We start from the raw sequence: 17,919 nt of genomic DNA on the forward strand, positions 1-17,919 counted from the left end.
CTTTTCCTCTGTGTCCACGCTTTTCATGTAAAGATACCGCAACACCTTGGCCGCCCATCTCTAGTCATCAATATTTCTAAGTCGTTCTTCAAAACATAATTTGCTCTGTTTTTCTTTCACTTCAAAGGATGCCAATTCAATGTATCGCTGCACTGCCGCATTTGTTGTTTTACTGTGTGCTCCTAATGCCAATCGACCTACCACCCGGTGATTTACTTCTAAGCTTGATTGAATATCTGATTTGACACACACTACTGCGTTTGAAAAGGTGAGTGCCGGTACCAATAACCCCTTCCAGGTTCCTCTGGCTACTTCATATTTGTTATATCCCCTTAGTGATCTGTGCTTCATGATAGAGGCGTTTCTTTTGACTTTAATTCTTAAATGCTTCTCATGAGTTTTTGGAAACGTCTGGCCTTCGTTTATCCATACGCCTAAATATTTGTATTTCGTTGCCCACGGTATTGCTGCTTGTTGGACTAATGCCGATTCGTTACGGGCGTCGTCATTAAAAAACCAGAACTCCGGACTTGCTATAACCCCAGTCCAGTGGATTCTTCCCCGCATATATCTGTGAGCTGTTGCAGACACTGTTTGATATTTGCTAGTAGTACTATGTCATCTGCATATATTAGTCCCGGGATATGTTGTTCCACTTCCTGCCTTTTGCGGCTATAACACAGATTGAAACTTATTTTACTGCCTTCAAGCTTTCTTTCTAGTCTTGCCATGTACAGCATGAATAGCAACGGCGACAGAGGACAACCCTGTTTTAACCCAGCCCTTCGATAAACGCCAGCGCCGCGGTACGGCCTCCTCGGGCAGCGCACGAAGCTCTCCCATGGCGTTACGCCGGAGTTTCGTGGCCCGAAAAGCATTGAGAGACTCTGGTCCTACTCTAGTGAACAAACATGGGGCTACCTGTTTTCTTCTCGTAGAAGCACGTGTACTGACAGAAGACTGTAATTCAATGTTTACAACTTTACGTAGTTACGAAAAGTACATGAAACTCGATGTAATGTTACAATTCCCTTGGCGGCTGATTTTCATATAATTTGTTTTGGGAAAGTATCCATAAAAGAAGACTTACAACCGCTTTCTCTAACCATACTCTCTCCGTAGACGACCATGTGCTGACAGCAGACCGAAATTTTGTAAGGTTTACAACATCACTGTGAACTAATTATGACAACTAAATAAAACTCGGTGTAATGGCGCAGTCATCGTAGCGGCCACATTCAGTAACATTTTTGCCAAGATACCTGCATAAGATTAAGAGGTACAGAGTATCTGCGAGAAATTGGAGACGAAACTTTTTTTGTGTCGACACGACGTCGACCAGAACTGGAAAGCAGGGACAAACCGCGTCGCTGTAAACACGCGGCATGTTACAGCTCCATGCAAAATATTCTCACGCCAGTGTGACTGAAGCGTATAAGCTTCGCAGCTAGCTCAACCGGCATCACATTTCGGACGCCAAAACAACTACGGTAGCGACCATATACCTAGCCCTGTTAGCATATTAGGCACTGCATGAGGCTTTCCGCCGCACAGCATCGAGTGTTCTGGCTCGATAAATAGCTCCTCGGGCCTCACCATGTGCTGTCGGAGAGGACGTTTCTGCCGTCGAACGAGTATATCCTTGGAGGGTAGGGGAACATTCCACCGCCGCCGGAGAAAAGCTCCCTCCAGGAATTGAACACCACTTCACCCTGTAAAACCAAAACGGCCACAAAAAGACACTGTCACTACTGATTCATTCATTTTTTACAGACATCCCAGTAATGTTGATACTTATGCCGCACACTATCCATTTTCAAGCATATTTTAATTACGCAGCCTGGGTAGCAATTAGGAGTCCGCACACAACGGGCGCGCCGCTTTGCAGACGATTGAAATCGTCTGCACCGCTAAGCATACGATGTTGCAACAGCAGCGCCACTTAGCAGACCATTTCGAAACAGGCCACCGGTTCATGACTATGATACCCCGGGTAGAGTGTACACTCAACCGGGCACGATCGTGCGCCTGCCACCTGCGAAGGGCCTCTTTCGCGTACAAAAGCATCAGAAGACCATAGACTGCGTGCCGCGGGAAACGGCGCACAGAGGTCTCGTCGCGTGTGCTGGCCAGTTACCGGGTTATTGTGAATGATTCGTAATAGTGTTCACATAAGCCGCCCGGTGGGCCAAATTTATGGAATTGTGCCGATAATGAGGTTCAAACAAACGCTTGCTCTTGACCGTCACCGCCTAAGCGACAGTATTTTTGCCGCATTCCCCGTTCTTCCCTAGTGGCCCCTCGAGTGCGCGTCTAGGTACCCGCTGTCCCTATCAAAAAGACCCCTCTGTTGCCCAGCCTGTGCGCTTTCGAGAAAGCGCACTAGTCTGAATCTTAGTAGCGGACTTCAGCGACTAGACTGTCAATAAGACTGCCAATAAGCACGTTTGTTCGAGCAAGCGGGTCCAGATGTATTCGTTAATCCTAGCAAAATCTTATTCCTGCGCACATCACGACGCATGCTCACTAAATGACCGTTCGTCTGGTTGTTGCGAAGCGAAATGTGCAACAATATATCGCAGTATGTACCCTCTTAACTGACCGTACGGCCTGTTATCGCACCAGTGACGTGAGTGACGAGCAGTTTGAGGGCCTATCCTCAAGAAGGACAAGACCCTCGTGGGGAGCGCGATTACGACGCCTCTTGTCGTACGCCACAGGAATGCGCCATGGATGCTCCCGTTGCCGATCCCCTTCAGTGGGACTCCCCCACAACCCTACACAACCACATAATTACACCACAGTGTAGCTGGCTGTTGCGGCGAGTCTCCGAGAACCACGGGAACTGGCGACCCACACCTTCAGAGCCTTCAGCGGGTGCATGGGCCAAGGCGGCTGATTAATTCCACAATCCCGTGCATAACAATTTTTTTATCTATCATTCTGTGCCATGTCCTCACGATTCCCTTGTTAAGGGGGTAATTAACCGTTTAATTTTTTTCGGTGCTGCGTTTGTCCAGTATATAACTCACGCCAACGTTAGACACCTCGAGCGCTTTCTCAGATCCAAAGCTGCTTCCTGGCTTGCAACCTGAAAAAAAGAGTTGCGACCATTCTCTGCTTCACAGGATGCAAGTACGTGACACCTGTACGATATAAAAGGAAGCGCGCTCGAAATTGTACAGGATTGTTTATCAATCACTGTCCGAGGGATGCAAATTCGGTTACCTGCGTAAAAACACCGAAAGTGCTCTCGACGTCTCCTAGCCGGCAAGGTGCGACTCTACTGCAGGCATTATTAAACACCCTGAGCATTTTACACTTAAAGCGCACCACAAAACGGTAACATTTGTTGCCCGGTAAGTGTAACCAACCTCGCCTTAACTATTACGTACCAGCCAGCCGCTATGGCAGAACGCTGGGCGTTCGATGAGCTTCTAAGAGATAAAATTCGCCTAGTGTGCTGCACCTTAAGGTTTGCGACGGCTACATGTGCACGTTGCAATAATTCCACACCAACGCCCTGTCTGACGTCAGCGCCCCGTTCCAGTGGGCGTTAGGAAACCTCCCTAGTGTTCATAACTTTATCTTAAAAAGATGACGACTGGAACGACTGCTCGGGACATTTTATTCGACTACTACCAGGACATCGTAGGCTATCGTAGGTGCGACCGCTGTTGTATGGCAGCACGCATTCCTCACAATTGACCCTTGACTGACAAAAATCGCTACACCACAACGAATAATTTTGTCTGTAAAAATAGAAAGAATTTTCAAACTTATACCCAAAATGCCGTACTATGCTACGGCTGCTGAGATTTTTTTTAAGACGACAGTCTTTCTTGGCTACTTAAAGGAGCCATGAAGACAAAATACAAGTTGGGTTTATTAGAAAGACTGCTTAGTCCCGATAGCAATGATAACAATATCATCGCAATCTTCGAACAAATAACGCAGATATTGAAGAAAACGTGTGAAGCAGTCGCGACCCCCTAGCGAATTTCCCGCAACTTTTCTATGACGTCACGGGACCTTGTTTGTGCGATTGGCGGCCGCCTAACTGACCTGTCGCGACGACACATGACTGGACGTCTGTAATGGGGCCTCTAGTTCCATTTGACCGCATCACTTGAATGCTAACGTGCAGTTAACGCACTGAAAATTGTGTTTTATGGTTGGCCCGTATGACGTCATTCTTGCTCATAACACGTCACTGTGGCGCAAAATTTGAAAGTTTTTAAATACTTCTTGCTTTTTTTTCGTTAAAAAATCATCTTTTGTGGCTGCAATGGAGCTGAGCGAGATACTGAATCCTAGTGCTTTCAAATTAAACAAAGTTGAATTTTCTCTTCATGGCTCCTTTAAACGCGAAAATTTCGATCTGTATATCTGTCTGTCTGTCTGTGCCTCAATTTATCTGCCCGACCAAAAGTTAAAACAATCCTCGAACGAGACGTTTATATACGCAAAGCATTTCTAGACTATTAGATCTGATGGTAATGTTCATACTTGGCAACATTGTTGAGCAAAAAGAAAACATCACGCATATTTGAGGCAAGACGTCAATGCACAAGTGATATTCGCATTGTTCCTTTTTTAAAAGACACATGGCCGCTTGAGTGTTGCGATAGCAAATAAAAAATACGCCTACAACAAGGTGTTCCGACCTCAAAATACAAAAAAGAGGCTCGCCGTGCCCCCACGTAGCAGTGTAACACGCTCAAAAGTAACAAAATGTTTCAGTAGATGGCGCGAACGCGGTGGAACGCGGCAAAATTGAATTGGGCAAACCTCCCCTGTGTTTATCGTGGGAGGGAGGAAACGGGAGGGGAAGAGTGTGAGAAGTGGGCGGGAAAAAGCAGAGAGGCATTTGCATGGGAGGAGTGGCCGAATGCTGTTGTTATTCGGCGACATTTGAAGCGAAGTGAGGAGAACGCAGCCAACTTTTTCTTCTGCTTTCGGTTCGTATGTCGTCTGCTGGGGCAGATTTCCCACGTTTCCAAAATCAGACTGACGATCGTTTGGTTACGCTAGTGTATTCTCGTTTTACTTTTACTGTTCTTTTAAAGCTGTACAAAGAAAGTCATTGCATACTGGAATCAAACCGATGACACGTTGTGCCCATCCTTGCAACGCTAAGTAGGACCGCTTTTTGGTGATGCAGCGTTACTGAAGAGGGTGTTGAGGTTAAACACAAAGCGCAATTACTGAAGGTTACGTATGGATTTAACAACATTTCTTTGCTTAGGTGCTTCTCTGGATCCCTTTGCCGAGCAAACATGAACGCTGATGTATTAGATAGACGCAGTCACCTTGAGATTGACAAGGGGTAAGTCAGCGTCCTTGGCGCGCACGATGCTGTCCAGATTCTGCACGCGAGAAGCCAGGAGCGCGCGGAAGGTTCCCCGCAAGTGTGCCTGCCGGGACTGGCGGTAGCACTCGTAGTCGGCGCCCCGCACCCCGTGCAGGTCACCCGTCCAGGGTTGGTTCAGTGCCGCCACGCGAAGCTGCGTGCGCAGACGAAACACTATCACAAACGCCACTACGATCATCAAAGCTACGAATACGGTTAGATTTAGCCCCCAACAAGTTTACGGATTCACATAAAAAAAAACTTGAAGATCGTTCCTCTAACGCGAATACGAATGAAAGTGCCCCAGGGCGGACATCATGGCTTGGTTATTCTTGGGCAACGTTTCCTTCCATTTTTCAATCCGTTTAGTGTCCCTTTGAGGTCAACGGGAACAAGTTGGTGCTTGGTGTTGTCTGCGCTGTTGTACTCTTGAATGAACGTGAGGCTGATCATCAATAACAGCCGAAGTGCTTGGCCCTTCCATTCTCTAAAACTGTTGCTAGACGATATAGGCGATAGGGGTGATACGTTGTGCAAACACGGTGAGTCATTTGTGCATCCCGTGAAGTTATCACAGAGCAGGTGCACAGAGCAGCTGCATTCAGGGACTTTCCCCCTTTGGTCGGCAAGGACGCCTTCAGTGCTCTGCTGATCTTTCCAAAACACACATGGGAATGACTATGATTCTCTCAGTGGTGATAGTACGCACTGGCGTACCTTCCGTTATCATTAGTGTTACTGTTCCCCTTTTCCATCCTCCTTTCTCTGTACAGTCAAACCCCTTTATAGCGAAGTGCAATATGCACCGCGATTAGTTCGATATATCCAATAGTTCGATATAGCCGAACCCGCCTATAAAGAGCTTATTGTTACGATTTCGCGATCCGCGGGAGCCCCCCCCCCCCCCCCCACTCCCCCCACCCCAACGCCGCCATTCCCGCATGCAAAAACGAACACACTAAAGTAGTCATTACCATACCCAAAATCATCCATTTGTTGCAAGTAATAAAGCTACTTTCCGCCTTTACTGCCTATTTTGCAAAAAAAAAAAAGCGGTGATTTTTGTTTTCAGAGCACAAGGTCGCGGGTTCGATTCCCGGCCGCGGCGGCCGCTTTTCTGATGGAGGCGAAAAGCAAAAACGCCCGTGTGTACGAGATTTCGGCGCACGTTAAAGATCCCCAGGTGGTCAAAATTAATCCGGAGCCCTCCACTACGGCGCGCCTCATCGCCTGCGTTGCGTCGGCGCGTTAAACCCTACAATCGAATCGATCGATCGATTTTTGTTTTCACTTTCGTTTTGGTGGCTTCAACTAGCATAGCATTCTCTACACGAAACATTGCTTGAACCAGTTCGAGTCCGCGTCCTCCAAAATCCAAGAAGCATTGGCGGAGCACATCGACTGCCGAAAGCGCTTCATTATAGGCGTCGGACGGCTTTCACTCGCGACATCACCGGAAATGTTGGCGAGCTCTTCCCGGAACATTAATTGTTTTCCCTTTTTCCCCCACCGTTCACCGATGCTGGTGTCTTGGTCCGGATTCGCTGAGTGGGCGGGTTCCGCCATACGTCCCGCGCGTCGGAAACAGTTACGGAAAGTGTCGGCCGTCACGTCGCTCCGTGCAAGGCGCAATAGAGAGTTTTAGCATAGCGGCTCCCGTACGCTACGCTAAGGTTAGCGGGTAGCGGGACCGGACTGCGCATGCGCGCGCGGGGAGTGCGAGGAGGTTGCCCCTCAGCGGAGGGGAAGAGCGGGCATGGCGAAGGCAGGCCGCGCGGAACTAATCCACCCCACCGTGACGAATTTGCTCTCCCCAGTCGCGCCCCGCTACCCGCCGCCGTAGCGTTAGCGGACGGAGCACGCTATGCTAAAACTCTGTAATGTCTCAGTCGCGGATCTTGCTCCGTGGTCGCGGCCAATCCACATCTCAATCACCACTACGAGACCATGCATTTCGGTGGCCATTCTAGGCGCGCAGAGTTCGATATATCGGATGTGAACTTCGTTATAAGGAATATGTTTCCCATGTATTTCCGTAACTGAAATATTTTCGTTCGATATATAGCATAATTCGCTCTACCCGGGTTCGTTATAGCCGGGTTTGACTGTATACCTCTCCTCCCTTTCTCAGTCTGCAATGAGGTGCGCTCATAGAGGATGGGTCTGTTTTCCCTTGTTTCTTTCCTTAAAGAAACACACATACAGAGACGCATGCACCTACACTTCCTGACACCCCTCAGAATTGCCTAGCAACGCGCGTTTTCGCTCGCATGGCAGTTTTGCACGCTATGAACTTCAATGACCCCGGTCTTCACTTTCTGGCGGCTAGACAGACTTGGTTTTGCATGGCGGGCACCTAGCGCGCTTGCGCTAAACAGGTGCAATGCAAGATCATTTTGCGAATGCAGCCGCATTCTTGTGTGTCCACCACGAGATGCAGCGGTTTTTTCTGCGAAACCTAACCGTACATCAAGTATATTTCACCGAAGTTTGCACACTGGTTATTCTATTTTAAAATGAAGCATAGGAGAGTCCGAATTAACAGTGGCTGTTGTATTCGTCGAAGTAAAATTGTCACGGAAATATGCACCTCCTCCAACATATTGATCAAGGGCATTGAGAAATGCACGCATAATATGCAGTTTCATTAGCTCCCAATTGAATTCAATAAATATTGTCGAAGATTACAACATAGATATTACCTAGGAAGACAATTGATTTTGTAGATCGGTTTCCCGAGTCGAGATATTTCTTGAAATAGACCCTAATGTAATAGCCTCAATAGAACGCCGTCGCTTTCTTAATCCAAGATCAACGTAACCACGAATATATAGACATTAGTACCTGCTGTAAATATCGCCAAGTTTGTTCTTAATGTCATTCACTAGATTCTTGGGCAGCCTTAACCCAATCGGGACCCGTTGTCAAGCTCATCGCAGGTGACATAATAATTACTCAATCACTTGCTCGTTGTGTAAAAACTCTGATTTCGTTCGTTCCTGCAAATTACAGGAAGGACAATGGCCGGGATCCCAGTCAGTATGCCAATACTATTTCTACATAATATCTATTGTAATTTATTTAACCTTTAAATTTTGTCAATCAAACAGATATAACTTTACACCAACACAAAAATATTTCCTTACCTTTCTTTTAATCTGATTTCCGGTTGCAGTGGAAAGATAAAGAAAGCAAATATAATCAGCTTGAGAACAAGAAAAGTGTTCACTATAACTTAGGCCATATGAGCAGGTGTCATGTTAACACGACTTGTCATTTCCGTAATGCAACTTGATGATGATCATGTAATACACAGAAACGTATATCGATGAACCTGACAAAAAAGGTTTCCTAGCACCGTTTGAACATCCTGCAAAAATTCAAAAACGCATCCAAACAACCTGCGAACTCTGATCTCCGGTCTGCCACGCTATCGCTTGGTTTAGGATTACTAAAATATCCCTAGCACATGCAATTTTTGCACGAAACAAATTCCCAGTAGGCGTCCATTTGAACAGGATACCCGAGGCTGTATTACAAGGCCGATGAGAGACCGGATGAGAGACCGTAGGTTCATAAATAACCATTGGGAATAGGTAAGTGACGCCATCGAATAAATAAGTGAATCCATATGCCAGGGCAAGGAGGTTCAGTTCTTCTAAGAAAATAATCACATTTCCCAAAACTCGTGCTTGACAGGATTTGGAATCACTCTTCTCCACAAAGAAAGGAGAATTCAGACATTTTACGCCAGCTGTGCTTCCTTTGAGTTGCACCTTGCTCATCGAGGTGTTGCCAATCAAAAACGCTTATGACCATTTCAATTTTTTATATATTCTCAACAAAACTCTTAGATTCGAGGGTTTCCGGATTTCCTCACCTTTGGTGCAGACCCGTCGAGCCGCAGACTATCTGGTGGCAACAGTGGTGACGCTGTTGACGTAGTCTGCTTGGCGACAATTCCGGTGGAATTACGAGAAAGGTTAGTACGCATTTTTTGAATCTCTACAGCAATTAATACCTCCATGCGTCAATACTAAACAGATGCGTACCAAGTTGAGGAAACTCCCATTTTTCCCCTTAAATACAAAATGTTGTATACGTTAAAGCAGCGAATTTTAACAGCCTGTTCAGTCAGGATTAACCGCGTGTGCTATTCACAGAAGCTTTCGGACCGAAAATTTTGTTCAATATTTATACCCTGTTGGCTGCAGCTTCATAGCAAGAACCTAGGTTACTACTGTGCGGTACATTTAACTGGTGAATCTTGTCCCCCGTTGTTTTGCGTTTTTTTTTTCGTTTCATGTTTAGCCTTTATAGGTATTTTCCTCTACTGGCCAAAACCAAGAATTTCAGAATAAAAGAGCGTGAGACGAAATGCGCGGGTGTTGTGCCTTTCGGGATAGCTTTAATTTGACGATCTAAAGCGGGTTAGCTTCCCCAAAACAATTTATAAATCACCACGAAAGGCAGCCCTTCGTTGAAAGTAGCCCTAATAAACATGCTGTTAACCTGAGCATAATGTCAAACAATATTTCTGTATTCATTTTGTAGCATATTGAACATACAAATGGATGAAAAAAGGTTTGGCCAAAGAATATAGAAAACATATATAATGGTATTAGTACACTCGAAAGGGAAAATTACCGTTGTCGACTTCTTGGGTAGCTGTACCAGAGATCCGAGCTGGAACAGAACAGAGCAGCAGAGACTTTTTCACCAGCTTCGCGCACGTTTTATGCAGAATACGCATACGTACACAGAATATTAAGAGAACACGCTAACCTCAGAAGGCTCACTTCACTTCACCCGGATAACCATCTTCAAAAATCAATCCCGATTACTGCATCACTGGATTAATCGCAAATTTATTACACCAAACGGTCCCGCCTCGCATATGCTCTTGCCCTTCAACTCGCAAGTGCAATAGTTCTGTGCCCACCTTTTGATTGTCCGGCCTTTTTGCGCGTACTTAAGTTAGCATAAAAAAAAATCTACCTAAAAGCACGTACCCGTATGTCATGTAAAAATATGCACAGTTTTTGTATCCACGAAGGACTCGCACAAGAAATAGTACTAAGCGATCGGTGCCTTACACGCTATGTGACCTCCACGAGCAGCTATAGGTCCCAACCGTGTCATCCTGACGTCCGCACCCTCAGACCTCATAATGTTTGTGCCAATGGTTTCATACGTGTTTGTTGAATTGTCGTTGTCGAACTTGCTTTTTGCGCATATTCAGCATCTTTATTAATACCCAGTGATGTTGTGGGCTGTGGGCGTGTTCAGTTCACTAACAACCAAACCGAAAAGTCCCCAACTTCATTTCAAGTAAAGCCATCTCTTTAATTGTGGCCAGTTCAAAATTTGCACTGTACCGTCTCGCACCGTCCTGTAATGCTGCTAGGTGTGCCCGAGTAGAGGAAGGCCGCAATGACATAGGTTTACATTTAAATCGTTTATCAGTGCCGGTGTATATGAAGATTATGCCGACAATGATAATAGCAGTTTCGTCTCCGGGCCCCGACAACGCTGAAGCAGTTGAGCCTCACACTGGGAGCTTCGACCCTAAAGGGGGGCAGGTGTTTCTGGAGGGGTTTAGCGGACTCCCTTGCTAGTGTGAAGGCCCTTTTAAGGAAGTACGCTTTGGTACGCTGGCTGATAAGAAGAGCACATTCGCTCTGCCTCAACAGGTGCATGTAGCCGTACTGAACTTAATGGATGAAAGCAAGCAACTTTTACGGAGGGAAGGTAAAAAGCCGACAGCTTATTGACAGCGATAGCGTCATAAGGCTCGAGTACTCAGCCCCGTCAAAAAGTGGGTGAGCACTGTGGTAAGCACATACATAAAAATAAACAGAAGTAATAATTGCAAAGTCATTGTTCAATTATCATTTTGTATTTTATATTTTCCAGAATAGATGGCTTTGTGACCTCTGGAGATAACGGAAGGTCTGATAAGAAAATTATCGGTATTATCTTGGGCGTTAAAACGTGACTCGAAGTGTGATAGGAAAATTTTGAAGCAATTAGTACTGTATTTCTTCGTTTTCTTCGTTTTTTCTCCGACCAGTGAACTTCAGGAACCCTGCGGAGAATAATGCGCAGCCACCATAGCGAGCTGTCAGAATTTTGTTTTTCTTCTATCGAGTTTTAGCTACGATGAAGAAAAATGTATTAGCTTAGGAATTATGCGTACATAGCCGCATGAACTGCGCATTCAAGTCTTCTTTGTGGTTTTTTTTTTGTGTACTGGAACGCGTAAGTGGAGACACCCTTCACTGTAATGGAGTCTACAGACGAAGAGGGAAGAGGCGCAATGGACGTGTAAGGCGGGCGCGTGTTCCTACAAGATGCCCGTAAGGAAGGTGCACTCACAGCCACGTATTGCCAGCCACTGCTGACACGGACGAGCAGTGCTTCCTCGTCGAGCACGAACGCCTGTGTTCCCAGGGGGCTGATGTCGGACATGCGCAGGAGAGACTCCATGTTCTTGAACGTCACCGCCTGCGGGTCACCAAAGGGGCACATACGTGCCGATCAAGGAACCGAGACCTGTTTCTAAGGGCGGCTTTGAAATCCATAAATCCCAAACCTGTGCAGAAGTTCCCTAACATAAAAACGCTACAGAACGTCTGCGACACCTGCGCCCTCTTTATATAAATGCGTGTGTTGTTTTAGCAATTTAGAAAATATACAGCTTAAGTGTCTACACAAAGCTACTCTGCTCATTCAGTCTTACATCACGAAACGGGTTTGACAAGCTAAACGGTTACCTTGAAAAAGTAGCTTTTGCCCACGTGAGTCAAGTGCGGCTTGACTACCGTAATGTCCACTTGCTTTATTCTAAGGAGAATATGTAGGCTACCCTGAGCGCAAAGCATTATTCGGTTCATTGTTTCTTTCGGTAGATATGGTGATTCGCACGATTGATACAGGCCCTACCGAATGAATCTGTGAAAGAAGATTGATTGATTGTAGGGTTTAACGCGCCGACGCAACGTAGGCGATGAGGCGCGCCGTAGTGGAGGGCTCCGGATTAATTTTGACCACCTGGGGATCTTTATCGTGCGCCGAAATCTCGTACACACGGGCGTTTTTGCTTTCGGCCTCCATCAGAAAAGCGGCCGCCGCGGCCGGGAATCGAACCCGCGACCTCGTGCTCAGCAGCGCAACGCCTTAGCCCTGTGAAAGAAGAGCAATCAACAGAAGTTTGATCGTTTATTCGCCTTTTTTACTAGTGAACGCCAATCAGCGATCCCTGATAGGCGTTAACGCAATGTTGACGTTTTCGCGACGAGTTGAGGCCCATTCCTACGGTAAACATTTTTTCTTGGCTAGCTGTGTCAGCGTATACTCATCGCAAACGAAGCATTCTTGCTGAGTCACCATGACAAGTGATCCAGCGCAAACATGAAGCCTTGAATATACGAGCTAGTGAAGACGATCTCAAAAAAAAAAAAAGACAACAAATGAGGGTGAGCTATCAGGCCTTGATATCGTGAAGGCGATTATTAGTCAGCCCTTTACCTCTGCCTTCAGCGCCTACAAAAGGCGACCTTGTATAGGAGATCTGAAGTCGTCAGCGGCAAAAATACCAGAAAAAAATCTGGATAACTTTAATAACTTGCCTACTAACGCGTAGCAATCTTAGGCCGCTTGTCTAGAGTGTGGGTTTTTTCACAGCCAAATGTTTTGGTTTTTCTAAATTCTGTTCCACCAATTAGCTCTTTTTATGCTATTCTAATGATTACCGGTGGAACTTCCAACAAACCTGCAATTTTGAGGAAATGCAGGGCGTTACACGGGTTGCCATTTTTCGCTTTTCTTCTATTTTTTTATTTTTTGGTTTTTCACAATTCTCTTCGACCAATTATCTCCATTTACGCGAACATAACGATTATAGGTACATCTGCATTTTGCTGAGAATGCAGGGCGTTACAAGTCCTTGCTGTGGAGGTACTTGGAAAAGAATGCTACGCATTAAAAATTAAAGTAGTAGCCCTCAACGTGAAACCAGTCGGAAGTGCAGAGCAGTGATTCGCCATGAAAGAAGGCTACTCAAAAATAGCACCGTGACGCACTACGCTTTTTGTAGTTCTGTAGTATTACAATCGTTCCGTCCGCGCTTGTAATATTGTGATTACCATGGTGGTGTAAACGTTTTCTCACCCCTGGGACTATAGAGGGCGGGGGGACCGTGTTCTTGGGTGCCACGTACGCCGGACCGGGAGGTCCCGGAGGGCCAGGAGGCCCGGGAGGCCCGGGAACAATCTGTCCCCCTGCGACACAGCGAACATGAGGGTGCACTCAACGGCATCTTGAAGTTCCAGGAACCTCTGTTCCGCTATTATCTAGTCAGGCGTGAAAATGAATGGAAGAAAAATGTGACAGTCATATTTCCACACTATTTTAGGCAGTCGTGCTGTTCCTGCGGCCAACACTAATTTTTGTGCGTATTTGTGTTATTAAAGAAAAGAGCAAATGAGAACAAGTAACTTTTGCAACGTGGCGCGCCTGCTTGTAGGCACAAACCCTCGAAAGGGAACACTTCATTTCAACTCGACTCCAAAGCGAAGTTAACATTCGCCAAGCGCACTTGTGCTATGGGGGCTCCTACAAACCGGTCCACTTTTTACAGTCTAAAAGGACGTATACCAGAAGGAGTGATGGCATTGTCCCTTGTGGTATTCCAAGATAATACTTATTGTGACCCAACAATGGAGAAACAGGCGTGAACATTCAGTATTATTATAGATTCGCTCTCAATAGTTGCCATAATCTACACATGCAACTAAAATATACCCGAAACACAGAGATAACGTTAGCAAAGGTTCTATGTAAAATGACTTACTATTTGCCTGTCAGCGTCGATTTATAGCGGCCACTGTATGTGGGGCTAACGTCAACGCATGTAACAGACCGCGAATGAGACCCTTGTGAACAGAAAGACATTACAAATGACCTTGAACACGCTCGTCGTTGCGCACGCAGTCCTCCACGCCCCACATCCGTTGCAATAAATTCCCCACAGATTCGGGCCGCCGCGTTTAGAGCCAGTTTTTGCAAGTCCTTTTTGTGCATTTCGTGTAAACCCTGGTCGTCGACAACACGCAATAGTAGGCGTGTGCACGGCTGTTTGGTTCTCTGAGTCGGTAGAGTGGGCTGCCAAGCACCCAGCGCAAATGTTTCCAGCCTTCGGTAATACCCCTAGTGACACCGAATGGCGCTGAACTCTGTGGATGAGAAGAAACTTTCTAGTACCGATCCCGACGGAGCTACCCAGTCCTTAGTATACATGTTGATGTACGCTGTCTGGTTAACAACATGATACCACAGCGCTAGCATTGCAAAAAAAATATTCAAAATATAGTCACGTGTTTTTTAACACCGGCGCCAAGAGGCGACTGAGACGACGAAAAAGTGGATGAGTGCGCGTGTTTTCTGATCATCGTCATTCAGAGCTCTGGCGCTCGCGCTTAGAACCCTTCGCTTGAGCTCTCCCGAAAAGGCTCAGGCTGCCCCTAATCATCTGGTCGTCACCTTCAAGGACCCCGGTTAAACAACTGCGTGTTTATAGCACGCGACAATCGGCTTTATTTTCACAATAGCATGTTTTGCACTTCAAAACAAAACAGAGGCAAAATCTAGAAAAACTGCGGGTGTCATAGTGCAATGTGAATTGTTAAGTAGTACGCATTTATTTCAATAGACTACACATAGCATGTAATACTTTCACTTATACACTACAAGACTGAAGCCGACAGATGGAAGGAAAAGTTAGAAGTACCTCCTTGCTACGTCCGATGAAGGGTTCGCAGTGAAGGAAGTGTACGGGCTTTTATTTTATATCCATGGCTGGCAAACTCAACAATGGGCTCTTGCTAGAAGAAAACCTTTTCGTAGAAAGAGTGTTGAGAATAGCTGCATCGGTTTTGCTGGCATTACTTACCTTTCATAATCGTGCGCTGGTTCAGTTTCGTATAAACCCTTTTATTCACCCCCCCCCCCCCAACCTTCAGCCCTGAGGCAACGCTAATTGTTTGGCACATCACAAGGGTCGAACTATTCTATTGGCCACAATGACTACATGCTGAGTTTCTCCTCCGTACGTTAACCCTGGCGAGGCTGTTATAACTGCCTGTATGTTATTAATGCAGGCTCTTTGAATGGGAAGCACAACGGTGAGAACAAGCTAGACTCAATATGTGATAAATGCACTTAACGCATTTACATAACTTATATAACTGGTTTTCCGCACAGGTGACCACGTCACGCCTTCGGTGAAGTTCGCAGTATTCACCGCGGATAACACTAGAGAAGACGTCAGTGCGCTATGTAACACGTGCGTGTCACGTACAAGATATTTTGCATTGAGAATACTGAAGTCAGAAAAGTACGGCTTGTAGCTGGGGCTGAGTTATAGGCACTCACTCTATCGTACGTTTAAGTCTAACACACCCGCATGTCAGTAGTTTGTGTTGCCGGCTCAGGAACGCCCCCCTCCTCCCTCATGTTTTTAGGTCTCGCCGGCTGTCATATACTTTTTCCCGTTTTTCATAGATGGGCCGGGCACCGAGATTTCAGTCACAGACCTTGGTCACGGAAGACCTAGTCTTCTTCCATCACTTACGTGCAGTACCCAGCTCTGTACTTAAGAATCGCCTGCTCGGCTTCTCGCACCTGCAGTGCTTTCTTCAGCGGCACGCTTGTAGGGCTCTCACTGCAGTCTCACATCTTAGCCGTTTGCTTTGTTGCGGCACCTCAAGACTACGTAAGTGATGTATTAATTTACGCCTTTGGTATTAATTTACGCCTTTGAGCTATGAAGACGGCGAAAGTCGTTATTTTTTATGAATGGAGCTGCCGCCGTGCTTACGTCACCAATAATTCTCGGTGATTACAGAACACGCCAGAAAAAAAATGGTGCTGCCTACACAATCCCATTTCATACACTCTAATGTGATCCCGTGGTTCAGCTTCACCACAACGCCCTCGAGTGGCCTATGCACGCAGCCAGCGATATAATGTCGACGAATGCCGGTGTCGAGCACACGATTTGACTCAAAAGTTCAATCGGCGTTGTAGCATCGCGCAGTGCAAGCATGATCGCTCTGCATTGCGCTATGCCAGTGAGCAGATCACATTTTTGGATGAAACGTTACGCACATTGCTGTAATTCGCCAAATTTTCTTTGTTCGCAGCGTGTACAGGCCACTTGGGTGCATTTCGGTCAAGCTTAACCACGGCATTGCCTTTGAGTGTAGGAATATGTATACCATCGCAACGCAGTCTACCAACTCACCTCTAGTGTTGATCGTGTTAGAAGTGTCCGACCAATGGCTAATGCCAGGCGCTCCAGGTGGACCCGGAGGCCCTGGCGGCCCCGGTTCTCCCTGGAATAGGAAACCACTGCTTATGGCCGCAATATGGTGAAGGCGCCCCTGCTGGAACGCACTGCCACACGGAAGCAGTTTCGTATAACATTCATCCCCAAGCAGCCCCCCCCCTACACCTTTGGCAAGCAGGTTTTTCTATGCAGTGAAAAAACGAAAGTTTATTGACTCTTGTAAAAGAGCAAGGTTACAAGAGCAGATATATATACAGACGAGGGTCCCATAGTTCATACTGCACCGGTACCAGTAGTTCAATAATGCTATAAACTAGGTCGTAAATTAGCACCGGAGCATATAAATTAGAGGCCCGTGTTGCTAGTACCAGAGTAGTAGCCAGTGAGAGCGTGAAGAAATGGCCATACCTTTTCTCCTCGGGATGATCCGAAGGCAGCTGAATCGCCCTTCTCGCCCTGAAAAATCAAGTGTATAGATGTGACTACTTGTTTTCATGCGATCGACTCTTAATTCTGTGATACACAGAAATGATTAGGGCAGTATTACTAATACACACAGGCAGCAGGTAAGTTAAATTAAAGCAGAGTTGAGTGAAAAAATCGCGTCTTTTCGAAAATACACCGCATGATGTTTTCAAGCTAAACTATGACTAACATGGCTTTGATTAATTTAATTTTTTTTGCACAGAAGACACCGTATTTGAGGAAAGTCCGGAACAGCTTAATTTCACTGCAACAACAGCAACGGTCTCTCTTCCAGAAGGCACCCCGCGTGCTTTCAAGCAAAGAAAGAAAGAATGTGGCTTCTGGCCATATAAAAGAGAAGGCTGCTGTCACCATGTAAAACGCGCATATATTCGTATTTACGTGTTAAGAGGCCGTGGATTTGTCGACCTCAAATGGGTCACCCTCAACGAACAGTGAGTCGTGGATGATCCAGAGCCCTGGGCAATCATCGTGGACGCTTCAAAGCGGCGTTTGAGTGGCCACGCATAAAGCAGCTCACAGGCAAGGTACTGCCTCTGCTACCCTTCTCTAAAATCGAAACACAACAAACATACGATGCGTACTCTTTATTCTTGGCGGCATCCTGGTGAGCCCCGCGGGTCTTCGCGTGGATTTTTTTGGCGTCAGCCCCTTTTTTCTGAAGCCGTTTGCCCCGCCCGTTGGAAAAGCATTCTGCCGTAGCAAGCAGCGTGACCACGAATAATATGTA

General features: G+C 46.4%; 1 protein-coding gene across 4 annotated transcripts in view; it reads right to left on the reverse strand.

Annotated features, from left to right (window-relative positions):
* Positions 1-17,919, reverse strand: part of LOC144179212 (uncharacterized) — a 313,597-nt gene that overhangs the window by 19,542 nt on the left and 276,136 nt on the right. For 3 of the 4 annotated variants that reach the window (XM_077707500.1, XM_077707480.1, XM_077707490.1), the window contains 8 exons: positions 17,112-17,159; positions 16,659-16,749; positions 13,526-13,635; positions 11,732-11,860; positions 10,001-10,039; positions 9,234-9,299; positions 5,313-5,507; positions 1,597-1,712 (listed from right to left, as the gene is read on the reverse strand). In XM_077707500.1, the coding sequence (XP_077563626.1) occupies positions 1,597-1,712; positions 5,313-5,507; positions 9,234-9,299; positions 10,001-10,039; positions 11,732-11,860; positions 13,526-13,635; positions 16,659-16,749; positions 17,112-17,159 (794 nt within the window). The remainder of the gene's footprint in view (positions 1-1,596; positions 1,713-5,312; positions 5,508-9,233; positions 9,300-10,000; positions 10,040-11,731; positions 11,861-13,525; positions 13,636-16,658; positions 16,750-17,111; positions 17,160-17,919) is intronic. The other variant, XM_077707507.1, reaches the window with a different exon arrangement.

Source organism: Haemaphysalis longicornis, unplaced genomic scaffold (genome assembly GCF_048455015.1).
Source record: "Haemaphysalis longicornis isolate Haplotype H1 unplaced genomic scaffold, Haemaphysalis longicornis Haplotype H1 scaffold_1, whole genome shotgun sequence".
Taxonomy (NCBI): domain Eukaryota; kingdom Metazoa; phylum Arthropoda; class Arachnida; order Ixodida; family Ixodidae; genus Haemaphysalis; species Haemaphysalis longicornis.